This window comes from Dromaius novaehollandiae, chromosome 7 (genome assembly GCF_036370855.1).
Source record: "Dromaius novaehollandiae isolate bDroNov1 chromosome 7, bDroNov1.hap1, whole genome shotgun sequence".
Taxonomy (NCBI): Eukaryota; Metazoa; Chordata; class Aves; order Casuariiformes; family Dromaiidae; genus Dromaius; species Dromaius novaehollandiae.
Genome location: NC_088104.1, coordinates 13,033,217 through 13,054,601, shown reverse-complemented (window position 1 = coordinate 13,054,601; position 21,385 = coordinate 13,033,217). Strand labels below are relative to the sequence as shown.

General features: G+C 38.2%; 1 protein-coding gene across 3 annotated transcripts; it reads left to right on the top strand.

Moving 5' to 3' along the window:
• The first annotated feature begins 218 nt into the window (after nt 1-218).
• SEC22A (SEC22 homolog A, vesicle trafficking protein) lies at nt 219-19,611 on the top strand. 3 transcript variants are annotated; one of them, XM_064514698.1, is made up of 8 exons: nt 219-330; nt 2,707-2,939; nt 4,458-4,661; nt 7,748-7,911; nt 9,181-9,375; nt 11,790-11,908; nt 14,673-14,738; nt 18,856-19,611. In XM_064514698.1, the coding sequence occupies exons 3-8, from the start codon at nt 4,480-4,482 to the stop codon at nt 19,054-19,056; spliced, it is 927 nt and encodes a 308-aa protein (XP_064370768.1). In that variant the 5' UTR covers nt 219-330; nt 2,707-2,939; nt 4,458-4,479; the 3' UTR covers nt 19,057-19,611. The 3 variants fall into 3 exon arrangements, with proteins under 3 accessions (XP_064370768.1, XP_025974257.2, XP_064370769.1); XM_026118472.2 differs by lacking the exon at nt 219-330 and adding an exon at nt 1,221-1,322; XM_064514699.1 differs by lacking the exon at nt 219-330 and adding an exon at nt 1,387-1,828.
• Nucleotides 19,612-21,385: the final 1,774 nt, after the last annotated feature.

Sequence of the window (21,385 nt, the reverse complement as noted above, 5' to 3'; positions counted from 1 at the left end):
AAATAGCTAGAAGTTATGACACACGAGAACCCAAAGACGTGACTGCGAAGCCTCCTTTCCTTACGAAACGGAGCGGTAAGAACCACCCGCGGCTGCGGGAAGCAGGACACAGCAGACGCCACACAGCCAGGCCCGGCGCACCGCGGCCTCAGCGCGTCGCCATGGCGACGCCCCCGCCCCGCCCCGCCCGCGGAGCAATGGCGGGGCCGCGTCGGTGTCACGTGACGGCCGCCGCCTCGCCGCGGGGCGGACGTGGACGGTACCCACAATGCCTGGCGGCAGGCGGCCGCGGGGGCCGCGCGCTCCGGTGCTGCCGCTGCGCTGAGCCAGGTAGCTGGGCGCCCCCCCCAACACCCCCGCCTCCCCCGGCGGTGCCGCGTGCCGTTGCCTAGCGACGCCCCCCGCCCCGCCCGGCTGGGCCTGGGCCGTGCGGGCAGGGGGCAGCGGCCCCGTCGGGGCCCGGGGGGGGGGGCGGCGGCGGAGGCGGAGGAGGAGGAGGAGGAGGAGGAGGAGGAGGGGAAGGGGAAGGGGAAGGGGAAGGGGAAGGGGCTGCGCTGCCCTGCCGCATGGGGAGGGGGCGGCCGCCGCCCTCCCTGCCCCTGCCGGGGCTCTAGGGGGGAGCAGGTGCTGCCCGGTAAAGCCACAAGACGGTTGGCCCCGATTTCCCGTTCCGCGCCGCGGCGGTGTTGGGGAGCGGAGGGCCGACAGGGGCGCAAGTCCGCCGTGTCACCGCCTTTACGCCTAAACGCCCGGGTTTTGGGGGGGTGCCGGTGCCCCCCGTCCCCCAGCCGCCGCCTCGGGCGTTGCCGCCGTGAGGGCAGCTCGCAGCGGCGGGGCGCAGGAGGCCGCTGCGGGCGGTGGGGCCTCAGCGCGGGCGACGGTTGCCGCTGTGGTCTGCGCCCTGCCGCGGGGAGCCGCGCGGGCCACCGGGCTGTGGTGCGGGGGTTTGGGGCCTGCGCTGGAAGTCCGTCACCGCCGGGCCTCTCCGCCCTGGCTGCCGCCACGTAAGGAGGTGGCGGAGGGATGGCAGGGCCCAACTTCCCTCGCTTTGGGATGTGCTGTCTCCCGTTCCCGCCCGTCTTCTTTATGAAAGTTTTATATGGGCTAGTGGTTTACAGTTATTTCCTTGTCTGATTATAGCTGATAACATCAAAGTGGCTTTATTTATGTAGGGTCCTCACACAGTGCTTTAGCTTGTGTAAATGGATCTCTAAAGTATGTTGTAGAGCGGAGAGGCAAAGATTGCCACCTGCATAATACAGCTGTCACAACCTGCAGAAGAGAGGAAAATAAATTATCTGAGGCTATCACGTACACTTGAAGTAAGTGCGGAAACTGTATCTTCATTCTGCTTCTGCACGGAGCTGCCCGGCTTGCAACCACAGCCCAGTTTTGTATTTAATGGAGAGTTATTATGAGAAGAAGGTATCTTGGCAAATAACGGCCTGATTAAGGAGTCGCTGAAAGCTCGCGGGCGCAGGAGGGCAGGCTTGCCGTTACACTAGATCTATTTACAATCTCTTTCATTTTTTGTGAAGCTAGACTGTTTTTAAAAGACTAGAGTAGCTTGAGCAGACCATTTTCGCAGACTGCTTTTGGACACTCTCTTTTAAAGAGTTATGAAAAGACAGATAAGTGTAAAACGCATATTGTCATATCTCAAACTGAAAGGCCAATTCCTTACAAGGAAGACTGGAATATAGACCACTTTCTAGGACTTATCTTGATGCTGCCTCGGGACTGAGTGTCATCCATAACAGACAAATAAACTAGATGACAACTGGATCTGTCTTCAGAAAAAAAAAAAAAGATACAATCACAGACTCTGGTTTGTATCATCCCAGTTTTTCCTCTAATGGAAGGAAGTGAAACTGAAGCTACCTATAATAATTCCTGTTTGTGAAAGCAGCAGTGTGTGTTTGATTTTCTGGCAGATTTAGGGAGAGTGGAATAACACAGGGGTGACCATGTCGGTCACTCTTTCCTGTCTACCATCTGATTTCTCCACGTTTCTCTTTTCCTTGAGTTCTCCCTGTCTGGATTTTCAGAGAGGCTGGTGAAGTTTTGCTGTAAGGGGAAATCAAAGACAAACTGGTAGTGGATGCATGCAGAGAAGCATAAGACTAGCACCACCAATGAGTGATATTTCTGTAGTGTACTTTCATTGTGTGGAGTCAAAATCTTCCTGAGCAAGGAGTAGTGTTTTAGATATAATAACCCTTCTAGCTATTCTGTGAACTTTTCCATTTGCCTCTTGAATCCATATAAACTTTCAGCATCTATATCATCCTGTGACAAGGAGCCCTGGCTAAGGGCATGGTTTGTGAAGAATCAGCTATGTTTTCCATTAACTTGCTACCTGCTAATTTCACTCATGGAGGAAAAAACTTGGATTCGTAGTGGTACAGTGAATTAATCAGTGCAATTTTGAATAGATGGTTTAAAAAAGGCATTTAAAGATGGTTCTAAAAACACTGTTATATCGTTAATTGTTCTTTCTTCAATCTCTGTGTATATATGTCTGTATCAAATGTGCCAGCTGGTGTTTTCTGTAGAGCCTGATTATTTAGAGGGCCAGGTAAAGCTGCATTTTCATTTTGGAGATACAGTAAGCTGTTTCTGGTAAGCATGGCCTCACAAAAAGAGTTGAATAATATCGTTAGCCACAAAATACATTCATAAATATATTCATTCTTGTCTCATCAGATAGCTCGACATGAACTTCAACAATCAAGATCACATTAAAAGTAAACAGAACAGTATTTTTTCTTCTGAGAGCTAGCTTCAAGATTCTGAGTGTCTCCTGCCTCGCTGTCTTACCTGCTACCTTTTCCTGAGACAGGACATGGAGCTGTGGGCCTTTTCTTCCCTATAAGTGCTAGTGAAGTTACTTACTTCATGAGAGGAAATGCGGTTCCATGAAATTCCATTTTGTGCAAGTAAGTTAATGAGGGGAATTATAACAATAATGTGATAGCAAAAGTTTCTTGTGTTTATATTGATATAGCTCCCAGAAGTCCCTTCAGAGTTGAGTCCCAAGTGGTAGAAGCAGCTATTGTCCGAGAAACATTACATCCTCTGCGACTGTGCCATGCCTGCGAGCCACTGCCATGGTTGTATGGTTGGCAGCATAGTTAAGGAAATGGGTGCCGTGTGTATAGTGTGTATTTCATGTGAATTGTCCTGCTGGGAGCGCTTGCATAAACCTAAGTGTAACTACATAAAAATTGCCAGAACTGTAGGTTAAATTTCTAGAATGCTTAACTCTAACAAACTAGCCTAGAGGAAACCCTGAAGTTGTTATGCTTTCTGCTCTTGTATCCAACTCTGATCAAGGCATTTTGTACAATGCACAGCTCTGTGGTGAGATGCTGAATTAACAAGCCAACCTGTTAACAGTTCAGAGGGACTCGGTGGCTGCAGTGGCTTCTGCTGATGTTACAAATTTGGTGAAAGTCCGATACGCTATTAAAGTAAAATTAGAAGGGTGTTATTTTGGAACTCATATTGCTAAGTTAATGTGATGTATCTGAAAGCAGGTTGAAGTTTGGCTGCTGCTGAAGAAGCTGAATTTCTTTCTGAACTTGAAAATTGCAACAGTTTTTCAATGTTTCTGTTATTATGCAACTTGCTCTCTGAGGAGTAAATATACTTGAAAAATGTGAATATTTATTGTTATTTGAAAGTATCCTGATGTAAAACCTTTGCGCAGGGGGAAAAGAAGAGGCGGGAGTTCAGGAAAAGTGGCTTTTTTCTTTTTTTGTGAAGAGGCAGTGCTATTTTGGGAAAATACATTTTGCAGGTTTAAAAAAAGTGGAGACCCAGATAAGAAAGAAGACATTTCACGTTTAACAATTTGTGCTGTGATCTGGGACAGCTTCCTTGCTGTCTCTATTCCTTGGTTTCTTGTTGGATTGTATTTAAGTTTTATAAGTCTCTATTTGTCAAGATACTTAAGCATGCACTTAGTAACATGAAAGTGCATTAACACTGTTGCTTGATCAAGACCAGGAAGAATTCTTTATCTGGCATATTTTTGTCATACACGTTTTACCTCTCCAGCTATTGTTCTTGTTTATGTAGAGTACAATTCTTGTCTTGCTACAAAAGAAAAGCTTTTGTTTTCAAGGGCGTAAATGCTGTGGTAGTACTCAGGCTAAGTAATAGTCTTTCAGTCTCCCCTGGTGTCTCTAGGTGAGGAATTAGGGTAATTCAAATAAAAATATTTGAAAACAGTGCTAGATTTGCTGCCTCTTTGTGGTTTGCGTAGGGTATTAGGTCCTATTCAGTTAGGATTCTAATCTGAGTTGTAGTGGAAAATTCATCCCTGTGCCCATGTTAAAGCTGAGCCCCATATACAGTTTGGGAACTTTGATTAACCACAGTTGTCTCCTTTCTGCTTTTACCTTAATTTTGATTCTTGTGTATTTCTCAGGCTATTTTGTGTTTTGTTTTAGGTTGTCGTTAACTCCGTTGGCAATGTCTATGATTTTATCTGCCTCTGTGGTCCGTGTGAGGGATGGACTCCCACTGTCTGCATCTACTGATTATGATCAAAGCACAGGAGTACAAGAATGTAGGAAATATTTTAAAATGCTCTCAAAGAAACTTTCTCAGCTTCCTGATAGATGTACTCTGAAAACTGGACAGTATAATATAAAGTAAGACATCTCTTATATATATTTATAACATTCCCGGGTTGAGCTTGTCCGTAACTTAAAAAGTTAACGGTAGCACATCAGAAGTGATTGATCAAATTAAGAAGCTTTTGTGCAATTTCTCAAATTGAGAAGTTCTAGAAATATTTGAAACCTACCACACTTCAGTGGAAATTATCATTTAAATTGCCAATGTTTTTATAAATATTGAAGTTGTTGACTTACTAGAAAGATTTCTGTTAATTTCAAGGTCATTTCTTGCATGAAATTCACCAGACTTTTAATTATGTATCATGTCATTTCAACTAGTATTTTTCTGTTTTCCCTTTTTAGCATACACAAATAGAAAAAATACTCAAATATGTTGATAGTCTAGTATTTTTCAAAACTCGTGGTATTTTATTGTGGAGTTGGATCCTACTATGCCTTTATTGTACATTTAGAATTTCTTTTGACTCTAGAGGAAACATCATACCTTAAGGAATGAGCATAACTCAACAATTATTCCATTCAGCGATGTCGGTAGAGGCACCAAATAGTAATTCTTTCTTACTGTGTCTTCCTAACTGTTTGTGTGTTGCTTGTGTCAGTGGAGACCTTATTCTGACTGGCAGGTCCTACAATCTGAATATACATAATATGTGGTAAAAACACATCATGATTCTCTAGTCTCAGACAAAATAAATCTCTAGCATTGAAAGCATATTTCATTTATTAAAAATTATTGATTGTTAGAAACTGATTTTTCACTTTTCATCTATTTCTTTGTCTAGACAATAAAACTGGACTGTTAAGTTTCCTTTCATTGATCTCATGCATTAACAAAATGCTGTTACAATTGCTCTTTCCAGTGTAGGAAATAGATGTTTAAACTATTGAAATCCTCTTCCCTCACCTGTCCATAACTTCTTAAAATGTTGTCCAAATATTGCACACATTAACTATTTTATGAAGTATTGCAGAGCCCTTACTCCGTTTGTGTGAACACTTTTCTTGGTTTTGGATGCATCGTCAAGTGTTCTGGAGGCTCCTGTGGGCATTAGTTGAGTGTGTAGTATCTTCATCAGGCAGGAGGTAAATAGTATTGCACATGGTGGGTGAGGGAGTGGGAAGGGTGAGAAGAATTTTTCCAGAGTCTGGAGGAAATGTGTAGTAAAGCCTTGAAGGAGTCTGTTCATGCCGATCTCCACCCAGTGCTTTCACAGCAATGCTGTTTGTTTTCTTATAACATTTCCTCAAATTTTGAAGCTAGTCAGTTTGATAGTATACCTGCCTGTAAACACTTAATAAGTAATAATTCAGAAGATGCTTTTTTTCCCTCTTTGCAATGTGAAACTTGGATTGTTGTGAAATAATTATCTGAATCTAGTATTCTCTCAGAATTGTGCTCTATATGTGACCTTTTTTTCCTTAGTATTGGTAATTAGATGCACCAGTGTGTAGCTGGTAATTCAGTTGCACTTTAGCTGAGCTGAAATCCTAATTTAGGTAGGCCATTTTAAATGAGTTGAGTGATTTCATCCTAACCCCTAGCAGACATGTTGACATTAAGCTGGCACTTATAGCAGTGGGTCAGTGTACCACATGCCTAAGAAAGTGCTCAAACTTGTCCGTGTCCTATCGGTAGCGGTGAGTTTCCAGCATCTCTCAGGATTAGGCCCAGAATGGGCTACATTTTTCCAGTTAATGTTTTTTTGATTCATAGTTTCAGTGGTGTTAACAAAGCTGCAAAAGCATTTTTGGAAAAAGCGGTTCCAAAGTGTATTGACAGATCAGTACAAAAATCTTGCACGTTCCTTTTTCATTGTTTTAGTAGGCTTTAATTTCATTTTCATCCCAGAAATTAAAAGGTCAAGTTTGCGTTGTAGAGATTTTTCTATGTTCTTGCCTGTCAGTCATTGAGCACTTGGCATAAAACGTAGTAGCAGGATGTTTTATCTGGTTGTTGAATGATAATTTATTATTTCCATTTTGTAATTATTTAACAAGTTATTTTAATATATGAGCTGAGATTTATAAGGCTGAACACTTGTTTATTTAAAAAATATGTTCCTAATTATTTCTCAATTTCTTCCTTAAACATCATATCATGTGATCATTCTTGAAACAAGAGTAGAGACGCTACAAAGCATGTACTTAGTATCTGATAGCTATACTGCTGTGAATTGCAGTTCTGCAGTGTTTTACATCTTGGTTACAAAGAGCAAACACAGCTTCTGTTTGTGTAAATGGAGAACAAAAAGTAAATATTTTCTCTAACACGTTAATGTTGGATCATTGCTTTAATTATCCATAAAACGTGAAACTGTTGTTGAATAAAGTCAATGGTTAATTTTTTAGATAGCAGCTGCTGTTGGCTTGTAAACTGATCAGCTTAAAATAAACTTTTAAGAATGGGACATAAGACTTAAGAACTTCTTATTCCTTAGAGCTTTGATTATTTTCAATAGTAAGTAATGTATCAAGATTTTGAAGAAATTTGAGTGCCATGAAAAAGTGAACTACATTTCAATGAACTGCCCAAACACACTAGGCGTATGTACATTAAAAACCCTCCCTTCTTTCCATATCTGCTGTCTCTGGTCATCTTGATATCTGTCTCTAAAGGGTGATGAATCCATGACTCTACGGAGCAGTTTCATTCCCTCACATATTTAAAAACAACTAGCTGCACTCCCTTTCCCCCAGTCATTCTGAAGATAATTTTTTGCCTTTTGGGGATGTACCAGATGCTGTGTTCCACATCTGAGATTACTGAAACGGTCTCATGGGACAGGCCCCAACTTCTGTGTCTCAAGGGCTTTATCTTGCTATCTGATCTGTTTGCATGTTAGTCAACTGTAACGCTCATAATGTGTGTATAATGTAGTTTCTTATTTAATGCTACAATGCTGTGTTAAAGCAAGGCATTACCTGAAGGTAAATTGTTTCTTTCTAGAACAGTGTTTGAATTTTCAGTAAACATTAATGCCCTTGTTAACACAGCACGGTTTTTGCTACTCGGATTGTAGAATATGAAATTTGACTTGTGAAGCTGTGAATTACCTGGATTTAATTTTGAAGTTTTGAATTTGTTGTCTCAATTGTAGCTTTATCAGTTCTCTGGGAGTAAGCTATATGATGTTGTGCACTGAAAATTATCCCAGTGTCCTGGCTTTCTGCTTCCTGGATGAGCTTCAGAAAGAGTTCATTACTACCTACGATATGATGAAGACAAATACTGCTATCAGACCATACTGTTTTATAGAGTTTGGTAAGGATCAGACTCTTTTTTTACAGAAACCATTCCCATTCTTACCCTAAGTCGAATCAGTATTTAAGTAGATGTGCAGCCTAATGTACACAAGACAAAATATCCAGGAGAGTTTATAGCTGTATTTCAGGTGGATTTAGAATCTGATTGAACTCCCATCAAAGGCAACAGAAAAAGAATTCCGTGGGAGTAAAGTTAGGCTACTCGAGTTTGACCCAAAGGTTGTTTATAGTCTTTCTGTTCTTTTAAATAGGTTTTAGTTTAGGTGTTGTGCAACTAAATTTGGAGTTTAGTGTCTCCTAGTTAATAGTACTTTATGACATGTTTGACTTCATACCTCTTGAATTACTTAACATATAAAGGCATTGAGCTTCATAAATTTCCAAAGGAAAAGATCAGAATTTCATATTTTCTCTTAAGTGTGCTAGTTCTTGTTTAGGATGTGAAAGGGAGAGAAGATTTTTGTGTTATGATATAGTAGGGATGCATTTGATCTTCTGTGATGTAAGCTCCAAACAGAAATAATCTCTCATGTACCAGATAACAACTGTTATGGATTCTATTAATATCTGTCACTTTAAAACTATAATTTATTTTATATATTGTTATAAAACTGCATTAGAGCAAAAAGAATTGTTGTTTTAGAAATATGGGGTATGTACCCCATTTGTTTAATTCCTGTCTGTAATTAATTCAGTCCATTTTTAATGACACATATAACATTGCTGTCTTCCTTGTAAAGATTTCTATGAAACCACTTTTTTTTTTAATGCTGTGTTTTACCAGTTGTTAAATTAGAGTGTAGGTCTGTCACAGTGTTTATGTCTGTATAATATGGTATTAAGTTTCTCAGACTGAATGTTTTGCAGGCACATTTCATACTCAAGTGAGTTTATACTTGAATGCAGAAGTTAATTTTTTCATAAGGATATTTACTAAAAAAGAGAAGCCAGAATAAATGCAATAAATCTGTTATATTAGCAATGCTTTCAGTCTCATGCAGTGAAAAGCCATTAGTTTATTCACAGTTATTAAGTAATTAGAATTCTAGAGCTTTATATTTTTACTGCAGAATTAAATAGCCCATAATATAGTAGTCATAAAGCAGAAATAGTGTTAGAATGCTCCAAGATAAATGCAAGCAGTTCAAACAATGTATTTAAATTTGTGTGTTTGTGAAGTATATTGTCCGTGAATTTGTGTGGTCTTGGATTATTTAATTAACAAAAGTATGTGGGGATATACCTTTTCATTTTAAAATTTACACAGATAATTTCATTCAGAGGACCAAACAGAGATACAACAACACACGTTCTTTGTCAACAAAGATGAATCTTGCTGACATGCAGACAGAAATCAAACTGAGACCACCTTACCAAATCTCAGTGTCAGAACTTGGTTCAGCTAATGGATTTGCACATTTGTCTGCTGCAGATTATAAGGGTACTGGTAAGATATCTGCTGGTAAGTTTCAGACTTTAGTATCCTTAAATGATGTAGGGCAGTAGATTTAATTTTTCTTTCGATATGTTTTCTTTTCTTTTCTTTTTTTTTAAAGAAAGCCTTTTGACTGTGGTGTTCTTAAGGGAAGAGCTCCCATGACATAGCGTGTGTATTTTAGCTTCGACGTCTGTTTTGTGTCATCTGTTCAATGCGCTTACCTTCCTGAGGCACTTATAAAGAGAAATGGGCCTATCCTGTTAAAAATATGACTTGCTACAAGTGAATTAAATATGTTAAATCAAATTAGATAGGATGCAGAAGTAGGAAGTTAGGTAGGCACAAATCTTGTTTTGTTACAAAGCACAACAGAATTTGATGCATTAGTTTTGACTATGCTGATAAAGCGTTGTCTGTTACTTGTACAGATAAAGCTATTGGATATGTATCCAGTATTTAATAACGCCTGGTGTCTTCGTCTCTTGTCTTGTTAAAGTGATTGAAAATGGCAGTCCTTTTTCTTTAGAGAAAGGTGTTTTGTATAGTAATAGGGCTAATATTTAATGTGTGAAGCATTCAGTGTGTAGATTATAGGATAGGATTTTGCTTTAAAGGTGAATGTAGGTGTTGACAGACATTAGAAATATGGTGACAGCATGCTGAAGTGTGATCTTCTTAGTATTTATTTTGTTAGGATGAATTTACTATTTTCTAAGCTATAAGGATCAGTTCTCATATTAAAATTACTTCTTGCCTGATAGCATGTGTGACTTTTTTTTTTTTTTTTGGACTGTCATTGCAAATAATGTGGTTTCTCACATCATGTAAATTTGCTAAATTGCTACTTAAAATCCAACATTTAATTCAGAATTTGTGCTTTCTTTGTTCCTTGGCTTGTGTTAGGGAGTTTTGAGTTCACAGGCTGTCTTGGTCTAGCTGACAAAACTGTTTTACTTTGCTCCCCATGGCTCTCAAAGAGGTGTTTTAAATGCTGTTTGAACGCATGGTGTTAAAGTTACCCCTATATAGGGGGGAAAATGAGACTGCCTGGAGAGCTGTCCCTAGACTGTCAGAACTCAGTAGTGAATTTATTTTATCTATCAGTAAATAAAATGAAGTGACTTTTAGAGAGAAACAGTCGCATAAACCTGCAGCCACTCTGGATGAGATTGGTAGAAAAAGTTATGAGTCACTGAAAAATAATGGTTTGGGCTGCAAATTCATATTGAAGCTTAACTGAGTGGTTGCTAGTTGTATTCCTCTAGTGCGCACAGCAGTAAGCTCTCAAAGTTAAACATGGACAATGCTTTTATTTAACTAATTTGTGCTGAATTTAATAACATAACCTATTTTTTTTTAATTGAACTCATTTGCATTCTGTTTTGAAGCTATCACATGGTGATAATCAAACAGCCCTTGTGGGCTTATCAATGAGAAGTAGCTATTGTCTTTTTTTTTGTTTAGTTTCTGTAACTTTATGAATGGCTTGGAAAGCCCTTCTCCTGGATCCGTTCGGTGCAAACAACCAAGATTGACACCCCTCTCCATATTAACGTTACAGTTCATTAACCTCATTGTTCACATCATTACACTTCGTTGATTTGAGCAGAATGATTTAAATATGGTTCACTAGTCCTATTGTTTCCCCAGTGTTGCCTAGACTGTTATGAATTTTGAATTGTTTTTTCATATTTGCTTTCCGTTGCTAATTGTGGAAAGGGACAGCAATGAGGAACACACACAACTGTTATGTACTTGTGACCCTAGATAAGCCTAAAAGAGCAGGTGTGCATGGAAAGAAAGGGGTTTTTAATTTTAATATGTTATGTCAGAAACTTCTAAACATTTTGGAAAAGTCTGTATAAGGCGGTAGTGTAGATACTAGCTGCAGCTTCAGAGCTGTCTTTTATTTGTATCTTCGCTAGCACTCCGTGGCTGGATGTTTTGCGGTAAGGGCACGTAATAGGCTTTTCCTCATAGTTTTCTGTTCAGCAAACCAGCTGAATCAGTCTAGATAGCTCTGCTGAAGCATCAGTGTTGAAGAAAAGTGGAGATTGAGAGAGGAGCTCTTAAGTATGTGACTTATTAGCTGGCTACTAATTGTGGGCAAATTTTACTTGCAAGTGCATTTTTTGCTGTTGATTTCCTGGCATGTTTGAGCAGCCTTCAGTACCGTGCTGAATAAACTGGTTATATCAATTTTAAGACTAAATATAATGAGACAGTTCTGTATTCTAATTGAAGGAAAGTAAATGTTTTGTTAAACCTTATGTTGCTATATTTAAAATGTTTCCTCCTCTTTTTAAAAAAGATTGATGTTCAGTGATCTCTTCTTAAGCCAGAAGAAGATACTGAAAAATGAGGTTACTGTTTTATGAAATCTTTTTAAAGACACTGCTTTGACCTCTCATGTCTTTTTTTGACCTTGTGCTTTACAGCTCCTCATCAGCGTCTGGAACCTGTAACTCTGCCAGGGATTGTCTCATTTGTACTTAGTCTGTTATGTGGGGCTTTGAATTTAATTCGTGGCTTTCATGCCATTGAAAGTCTTCTACAGGTATTGTACCCTGTTTATGAATTTAAGAGTTAGGCATCATATCAGTCATAATATCACATAGAAGATTCTTGCAATATGAACTAAATCTTTCCAATTTTATTTTCACAAATTTTGTTTGTGAGGTCCTATCTTTATTTATGTAGCCTTAATTGCTTGTGGACTATGCATCCTTCTCTGAGGCTGTGAATTTTGAAAGCAGTACAAGGTGGGTCGCTGACTCTGTAGGTACCGTGGTAGCAGTGAGTATGTGGACATAGTATCCTGTTTTCTAAATTTATGTCATGATATGAAATGTTAAATATTGATTTTTATAGCTATTATATAAAGACATGTGGGAGAAATAATGAACCACTTTGAAAATCTGATTAATTTTATGGAAATATCCACAGAAAAGGGCCTTTAAAGAGCTTTTCTAAAATACTTTTTTGAAAAGCTTTCTTTGGTTTGTTTCTGTTTTTAATAAATCTTCTTAAATAGGATGATCATTTCTCTGTATGCTGAAAGGATCAATATGAATTATATTTAAGAGAAACTGTCCAGCGATTTCTTGTAAAAGATACTTCTGCCCCACAGGCTTTCAGCAGATAAGTTTTTTGTTCTATTCCATTTCTTCTGTTAGTTATATTCTCATTGCAGTAAGTAACAAAATGATGATTAATGACTTCTGGCAGTTCAGGTGAATATTTTGGTGTCAGTTATAAGTATGCACAGAAAGCTGGTGTATATCCCTACAGAAAAAGGATTTACTTAACATTAAACAGGACTCTACTGTTGTGATGGAGATAGAAACTAAAAATCCCATGGAAGGTTTCAGAAAGAAAAGAAGAATTCTCCTGTTTGGCCAGTAGAGACTCTTTTTGTTAAAATAAATGTGTAGACTTTGTAACTGCAATAACTGCACTGCAACTTTTGTTATGTAATGGACTTTTTAGGGCAGTAAGGAAAAGATGATGATCTGTATCCCAGTTATGTCTTGAATAGTTATTGGTATATGTACAGAATTAATAAAACAGTAATGTTTGAGGTTTGAGCAATTCCCGCGACTAGTGAATAGTTGAGCAGGGTTAATAAAACAGTAATGTTTGAGGTCTGAGCAATTCCCGCGACTAGTGAATAGTTGAGCAGGGTTAATAAAGCAAAACCAAGAACGAAATAGTAACCATACATCTTTACTCTTATCGCTGTTTATGTTTTTGTGTTATATGTATTTACATAGCTTTTTTAGAGAACAGGTACACTGCTCATTCTCTGCATTTCTTGTATGAATATGTACAATATTTCCTGAATTCCTTGTCACCATGCCTTTCAATTTATAAAAATGAATGAATTTGAAGTACAGTGCTGTACAAAAATAATGAACAGAATTTTACCACTTAAATTGCAATGTTTCTAGAGGTTTTTTTGGTTTGTTTTTAATCACAGCTGCAGAAAGGTATGCCAGTGTTGGATTAACCTGTTTAACTGATGATAGGGCAGCTAGTTCATTTTATTCTGTATGCTGTTGCATCTGAAGAGAGAGACGGAAGATAGTATTTTTTCATTTCTGACAAATGACACCAAAAGTACATTAAAATGCCTCTTAATTTCTTTTATTATGGAAAAATTCATAAAGTTAAGGCAGAAATCATCCAGAATGTGATTTAAGGGACTTTTTCTGAAAAGTCATTGCATAGCTTCTCCCCGAATTTAGTATTTTTTCCTTTATAATCTGTGTTTTATTTAGGTGTTAGCAAAACTCTGTTATAACCTGTAGCTATGCTTCAGCAAATCTACAGTGGCCATGTAAGACTTTCATATGCTTTAGGAGTGTACTGCATTGTGGAGGTAAATGTTAGTGCAGACACATGATTTTTTCACTGATGAAAGCTGTAAATGCAGTTGCTTTGCATTGAACTTAATCTTAGCAGAAACAAGTAGTTCCAAATGGCCCCGTTTCTTCTCAAAATGAAATTCTCCTTCAAGAAAGAACATTTGTGTGAATACCCTTTGTTTTCCTGGGAAAGTTTTTGATTGTAGCAGATGTTTGTTTGGAATGCAGATAGAATAATCACTGAGCGTGTGAATTTATTCTGCTCAGCTCTATAGAAACTGTAAAAACCAATTTGAGTAAGTTAGAAGGAATGCATGCTTTAAAAAAAAGAGTGGAAAGAGCTATCATTTTAAGTAAATTTTTCTGTCTTTTCCTTTATGGAAACTTAATTTTCTGTCCGTATCATTTTTTAGGAATAATCTCTGCTGTTCTTGTGCTTCTGTTTGTCCTCACTGCCATTAATGCAGACCTGCCAGCAGTATTTTCTGCACAGAATATTAGCACACCCTACTGGCCAGTTCGTCTTTTCTGTTTTACCTAGTTTCCATTTCGTGAAGCTGCAGGAAGGCACAATTCTGTAAAGTTGATATTAAAGGTAGTTCCCAGTGTTTATACTTAGATTATCAAGGGCATCTGGAGAAGGTAAATGTCTGGTGTTACAGCTAGGCTTCCTTTAAGACTTTTGAAAATCTCAGCATTAGTTATCTGTTCTGGTGAAAAAACATGGTCAGATGTGTTGGTCAGATTCCAGATCGTGGTGGTTTTGTTCTGGAGAGATAAATAAGTAACGACTACTACTAATTCCTGTGGTTTAGCTTAGTATGGGAATTATTGTAAATCTCCATGTGAGACTACTTTAACTTTGAGTAATGAATAGCTTTCATACTGTACATAACTAGCATTTGTTTTTGTTGAAACATTGTAAAATGTTGTGTTTTGTTTTTATTTTCACAGAATGAAGGTGAAGATTTCAGTTATGTTATTGCGTTTTTTCTTGGAACAGCAGCCTGTTTGTACCAGGTACATTCTTATGCTTGTATAGTTCACTAGAGTCTAAAAACATTACTCAGTCACCTATAAATGTCATTTGTTTCTTAAGTGTCATGAATATCTGAAGAGAGTCATTTTAAAAACAATTTCTGCTCTATTTTACTTCATTGATCATAAACTATGCAGATTCCTACATAAAGCTTCTATTTGCTGGCATTATTCTTCAGTTCATGAAGATACTGGGTATACTTTTCTTTCTGAAGATTACAATTTATCTGTGACAGTCACAAGCAATGGAAGTTATATAATTTCCTTAAAATAGTTGTATAGTTTAAGTGTATCTAACTGTCTGAACAGATGACTTGCTACTTCTATCCTTTAGAAAGGTCTGTAGCAAATACAGTAATACCTAGAATTTACTACACTCCAAAATTTCCCCTGCTTGATACTTTATCACACATTTCCTTCCTTTTCAAGGCTTTCAGCCACTTTCCACTATGTTTTTCTTCTGCAATCTGGTATTTGGTACTTGCATTTTATGTCTGTAGATTTTCCATTTTTGCAGCTTAATTTGACTTTCCTGTATAATTTGTAGCAAAGTATTCTGGTACACTTTGGCATTTGTCATTTAATGATGCTACTCTTAGGTTTAGCTATGACTGTTACGTCAGTCATGTTCAATTGCTGTTATTCTTTTAATTCTTTTGACTCTTAATCTCTTGTGCTTGTGGAATATGCAGTATCTACTTCTTGCCATGACCACATAGTACAGTGTCAGACTGTAAAATAAGATAAATGTCCCAGGATTTTCTTTTATCTCAACCTTTCTATCAATCAGCCTTTTGTCCAAGTTGTCTGTAATCTCTGTTCTCTACAACTAGTCTCTGGCAAAATGTTGCAGCACAACTTGTATTCTTCAGCACTTGTTGACATTTCGCCAGCTTCTGCCTTAAATAATTCTTCAAACTGGTGTTAATTTTCCATGCCAAAAGTCTGTTCCATATCAGATAAGGCGGAGCTCCTCCATTCTTTTTCTGCGAGAAAAATAAGCATTCTCCTCTTCTGTCCCGAGCTAGAAACTCTTACTTTATAAAGTGTTCTTGTCTGTGAATTAAGACATAAGGACAAATGTCCTCCCCCCACTTGCTGACTTGAATAGATGTCTTTAAAAGAAAGAATCCATACAGTTGGGAGTGTAGGCTTTTCCTTAATATTCCGAATACATCTACCGGGACTCTTGGTGTGCACCCTCCAGGGTGAATGCTACGAGATGTGGTTGGTCGGTTATTGGAACAAAGAGGGCCGTCGATTCTGTGGCGTGCTCTGGCATCCTTTTGCCCCATATGGGAGTTTGGGGGCTTGTTTCCAAGTTTGCGTTGCACAACAGCACATTGCACGTTCACCTGCATAGACATCCGTAATGTTGTATTATCTTGTTCAATTAATAATTACACAGCAGTATGTTTCTTTGTTGAGTTTCCAAGAAAATGGTTGCAACCCAGGTGCCCAGGCAAAAACTGGGCCTATATAGAATAGGATGTTTTACTCTTGTAAAGAAACAAAGTGAAAGTGGGCTGCACAGAGAGTTTTCAAGAATCCGAGTAATGCCTAGGATGTATTGATTGGCAAACCAAGGCTGCAGGCATGTATCTGTATGTATCAAACTGAAAATAATAATAGTATTCCCTCTACATTTTTCACATACAGTATGCCATCTGGCTGTTTTTTAGATTGATGTAGGAGAAAAGTATTCCCTGCATAAACAGAGCAGTAGCTATTCTAGCTACTACTAGCATTTGAGGGGAATGGTCCATCACCATGAGTATCTACCAAGTAATCTCCAAAATCTTCCACTTGAAGCTGATATTATCGGCATTTAGGTTCACTTTTATATAGAAATCAAGTATGCAGCTTCAGGGCACTTTTTAGCAGCATTCAAATGTTAACTGTGATTTTTTAATTGCCTTAGGGTTTTTTCCGTTTGGGATCATAATTTGTTGCACATCTGAAAGCACCATTTCCAAATAAACTTTTAAGTCTTTCTGTTTTATGGCCTACCTTGCTTACAAAACTGTAACTGAGTATTGCGACACTGATAAAATAGCGCTACAGTGTTCTCAGGGAAAAATAACTGAGATTAGGAACACTCATAATACATCCAAGAAGCCAAGAAATATCTGTTCCCCTATATCTAGAGCTGATGTGTCGAGTGTTTCTCCATGAAGTTTCTCGTCTTCTGAAGAAGAAAATGAGCAAGAGTAACGGCTGTCTCAGTTGTACCCGAAGTGCAAAGAAGCATCAGGAGCTGAGCTTTCAGTCATTTCTTAACATTTGTTTAGAAAAAAAAAAGAAGAAAAGGTTAAAGACCTCAGGAATTTCATTACAGCACTTGTTAGAGTAACATGTTAAAACACAGTGTCTTGGCCTTTTGGCTGCTGCTCTGTTTTGTAAGTGGCAGATTTTTTACCATCTCAAACTTAGACTAATGAAAAATTCAGCTCCAGAATTCATTTAAAACATATCTTCAGTAAAATTTACAATCATTCAACAGCATATTGCACTGACATATTTAGACTTTGGTACCAACTTTTTTTTTTTTTTTTTTTTTTTTTTTTTTTTTTTTTTTTTAATCCTGCTAGCATATCCTGACTCTTACTTTGTTCTTGTAAGGAGCTGTACTTCTTCAGATGTTGTCAGTGGAGGAGATGACACTAGGAAATTATCTGGATTCTTATTGTTGATGTACCAATGAATTACTCTTTTAGACATAATTTGTAAAACTGTCTGCGCAAGTAGGCTGCATTTGCCCTGCTCAATATGGCCAAGCAGGCTCAAAGGAATTCCATCTAGATTCTGAAGCCCACTGATTACTTAACTGTAGTTTTACTTTGCTTTGGAGAGAGGAAATAAGTCTTACCAATGCTGTCATGTCTCTGAAGGTATTTAGATATCCAGAAATAGTTCTGATAATCTAAACCATGCTTGCAATAGAAATACATGTTTTATAAATAAGTGAGTTAAATTTCCAATAGAATATAAACCCCAATAAATTGTGTTGTCCAGCTGTAAGCCTACCATGCTTTGGCATTTTTTTTTTTGAGGAAGATGAAAAATTAAAAAAAAATTAAGTACAGGTTCTCTCACACTGATGAAACAAAGAAGAAGGTGAATGACACTTAGATAATCTGATGATGAATGCTATTAAAACTTTGGAAGAGCATGGTTATATGCCCCCGGGAACAGATTTGGAATACAAACCAAGCTCAAGTGGTGATGTTACCTGCCTTGAAGCATAGCAAAAGCTTCTTTTGGCAAATGGAAATGGCTAGAATCCAGAGAACAAATAATTTTTTGCGGAAGTCGAGGAAGTGGTTTGAACAGTAGAAGAAATAAAAATAATGCCCATGAAAAAGTACTGGACAGCTGCATCCTTTTAGAGATGAAAAGAAAACTGAGGCAAGAGAATAGAACAGATTTCACAGCTGTTCAGCTCGCAGGAGGGAGAAGGCAAAGAACAGGGAGCTGTGGACAGTCGTGGCATTTTGCGTTACACAGCAATGTACAGCTTCTCTGTGCAGAAACTCACCCTTAAAACGTGGTAGAACGACAGCAGAATTGCTGTGTGTTGTGCAGCGCGTAGCCGTGGGCTGCTCCAGCTCTACCAATTCCCCTCGGCATTAGCCTAGCAGAATGCTGGGTTTGCAGCTGTGGGGTTGCCTGGTGCTGAGCATTCCCCCTGCCCAGCACCGCTGTTTCCCTTGTCCTTGCCGTCCTTCCTCCTGAAGAGGACTTAAAGCTGGCTGTCATTCCTTCTCCCTTGTCTGGCTGGAGCAGAGAGTGTATTTTAGACTGGAGGCTGCCAGCAACATCCACTTCCCTTTGTCATGGGCCACTCTCATTATTGCAGTTTTTATCAATTATTATGAGAGAATTGTCCTCAAAGAGAGTTTAATGGAAGCAAAATTTAACCTTTTATTGATATCGAGTACTTCTCACCCTTTGACTGCTGTAAATTGATGCTATTCTTATATGCTTAATTTAAAAAGTTCTACTTTTTTATTTTTGTACTTTTTTAATGACCAGATATGTTTCATCAGTGGAAGTTATTTTCCATGTACTAATGTGACTTCTTTTTTCTTCCTGACAGTGTTACCTATTTGTGTATTACACAGGCTGGAGGAATGTCAAATCCTTCCTGACTTTTGGGTTAATTTGCCTGTGTAACATGTATCTATATGAACTGCGCAATATGTGGCAGCTCTTCTTTCATGTGACTGTGGGAGCATTTTCTACGTTACAAATACGACTGAGACAACCACAGGGGAAGTCCCCAGATTACAATGTCTGACAAGTCCTGGAACATTTCAGGGCAATCTTGTTCCGGCAGTTGTTCACTCTCAGGAATGTAAAGCTGTTCTCCAAAAGAAGAAGCTATCTGGATGGGACTTTTTGTTTGTTTTGTTCTTTGTGTGTGTGTGTGGCTTTTTTTTTTTTTTTTTATAAAGCAATGTAAGATGCCTGTGGACATTTTTCACTTGATGGTTAAACTAGTTTTTAAAGGAGAAAAGAATACTGGAGGAAAATGGGTCATATCCATGCAGTGAAATGTATTGGGGGCACCAGATTTGGAGAATTTGGCTAGTGGCATGAAAAAGCTTTATTCAAAAGTATGTTAATGGAAGGAATGTATTAGAGTATGTGTCCTGCATATCATGCAAGCTCTACTTCCAAAATCAGTTTTGCCTTTGTGAGGCAGTAGGGGAATAGCCTAAATAAAAAAAAAAAAAAAAATGCTGCTGCCTATTAGCAGACTATAGCTGGAATGTGTAAGATGCTACATTTTGGAACATTTTCACATTGACATATGGGTGAATGGTTTCTTAATTAAAATGTAACCTGGAAACTCTGTAGTTTGAGGATCAGCTTTTTGGCACTAGTGGCCCTCTGCCTAGTGCTGTAAATACTTGCACATTTTTTTCATTTGTTTAATTTACTCTTATCTTTTGAAAGTGATTTCTGTGGGCATGGTTTATTTTTAGTAATTATCCAACAAAAATCTGCCAATTAACCCACCATTTTTGCACTCTTCCTCTGTTTGAACTCTAGACAGGTTGAAAGGAAACGGTCTGCTGAGTAGATGGAGTGACTTTGATTTCTTGGCTCTTCTTTTTATTATTTTTGAAATGGATAAATAATTAGCTGAAACCTTATATAAGCAACTGGTGACGGATAAATAATAAATCAGTCTAATTAGCTTGAGCAAGAAAAGAACAGGAATTTCGTTTCTTCTACTGGCTTTATTTTATTGTGGTGGAATATAACTTCATTGATCTGGACTTGTGTTTGAGAGAACCATTGTATATTCCAGAAGTCTGTGAATTAACCAGCAAACAACAAGTACTTAGAATTGCAGCCACATGGTACCATGTGGGGTTTTTTTGTTTGTTTGTTTGTTTGTTTTTACAATTTTACGTCAGTTATTTGTGATGTTTCATAACGTACAAACAGACATATAGATAGATTTTATATATGACCTGGAATAATGTAAGGGTTCACTGAAGTGCTTAAAAAAGAAAAAAAAAGTTCTAATAGGAGAGAGGTTGCCATGCTGCCTGTGTTTTGGATTTGGGGATTGGCAGGGCTTTGCTGTACCATGAAGTGTTGCTTCTGGCAGATTTCTAAGGACACTTCCCACCAAAAGTTGTGTGTTTTAGCAAGTTATTTGGGGTCAGATTATGACAGAGAAGAATGGAGCTGGATACGTTTTTAAAAGATGACGTTGGTTAAGAAAATCTAGATATTTTGAGGTCAGGAAGAATTAGAGAATGAAATTGCCATCCTGAGTGAGCAGCAATGTTATGTATTTTATTATTCATAATGTCTATTTCTCATACTGATACGTGAGATTAACACCATGAAGGTATATTGGTGCACCACTGGTGGTGTAGGGGATGTGCTTTGCTGTCAAGCCTCTTGCCTCCCCTCTTTGAGCCAGAAAAGTAGAGTGCATTCGTGGACAGGGTCTGCTTTTGTTTCGGGAACCAGGAAGATGGGGAAGAGATAAGGAGGAGGGCAAGCATACAAGAATTTTAGGGAATGTTTAACCATGAATATTTTAAAAACCCAGAAGAACAGAAAATACAATCTCTGTTTAGCATAGAGAAGTTTGCTTGTGTTAGCTTTTATGCAGCTTTCTGAACTTGGGACACGGGAAAACATAAAAAGCAGTCCTTTACCTTTTTAAGTCAAGGATTGAAAAATACAGATATTCATGTTTAAATACAAAACCATTTTTTTAAAATCTTGCTTATAAATCTGCAAGAGTCCTTCTACCTATCTTTTTACTTCACTTCAGTTGATAGGTAGGGAAGCTATTAGGAATGTCCAAAATACCACTTTGTTTTTGGCTTGTGCTACTGTGCATGTGAAGACTTTCCTGTTGCATCCTTTCTTGGGCTTGTATGCCAGCAGATAATCATGTTTGTTTTCTCTGAGACTTCCTGCTGTTTCTAAAGATGCATTTTTAAGGAATGAAAATTTCCTTTGCTGTAGCATCTGGAACCATTATTCCATTACAGTTATATTGGTGTTTAACTAACTGCTGATTAACAGATAGAATGAACAAATACAACTGTCAGCGTAGTAGAGGACAGTTGTTTTTTGTTTTCTCGTTTTTA

What these genes read in the sequence shown, in the direction of transcription:
- SEC22A (XM_064514698.1), top strand. Translation starts at nt 4,480, where the DNA reads ATGTCTATGATTTTATCTGCCTCTGTGGTCCGTGTGAGGGATGGACTC. An exon ending in TACTGGTAAGATATCTGCTG is followed by an intron (nt 9,376 to 11,789) that starts GTAAGTTTCAGA and finishes TGTGCTTTACAG; the next exon opens with CTCCTCATCAGCGTCTGGAA. An exon ending in CCATTGAAAGTCTTCTACAG is followed by an intron (nt 11,909 to 14,672) that starts GTATTGTACCCT and finishes TTATTTTCACAG; the next exon opens with AATGAAGGTGAAGATTTCAG.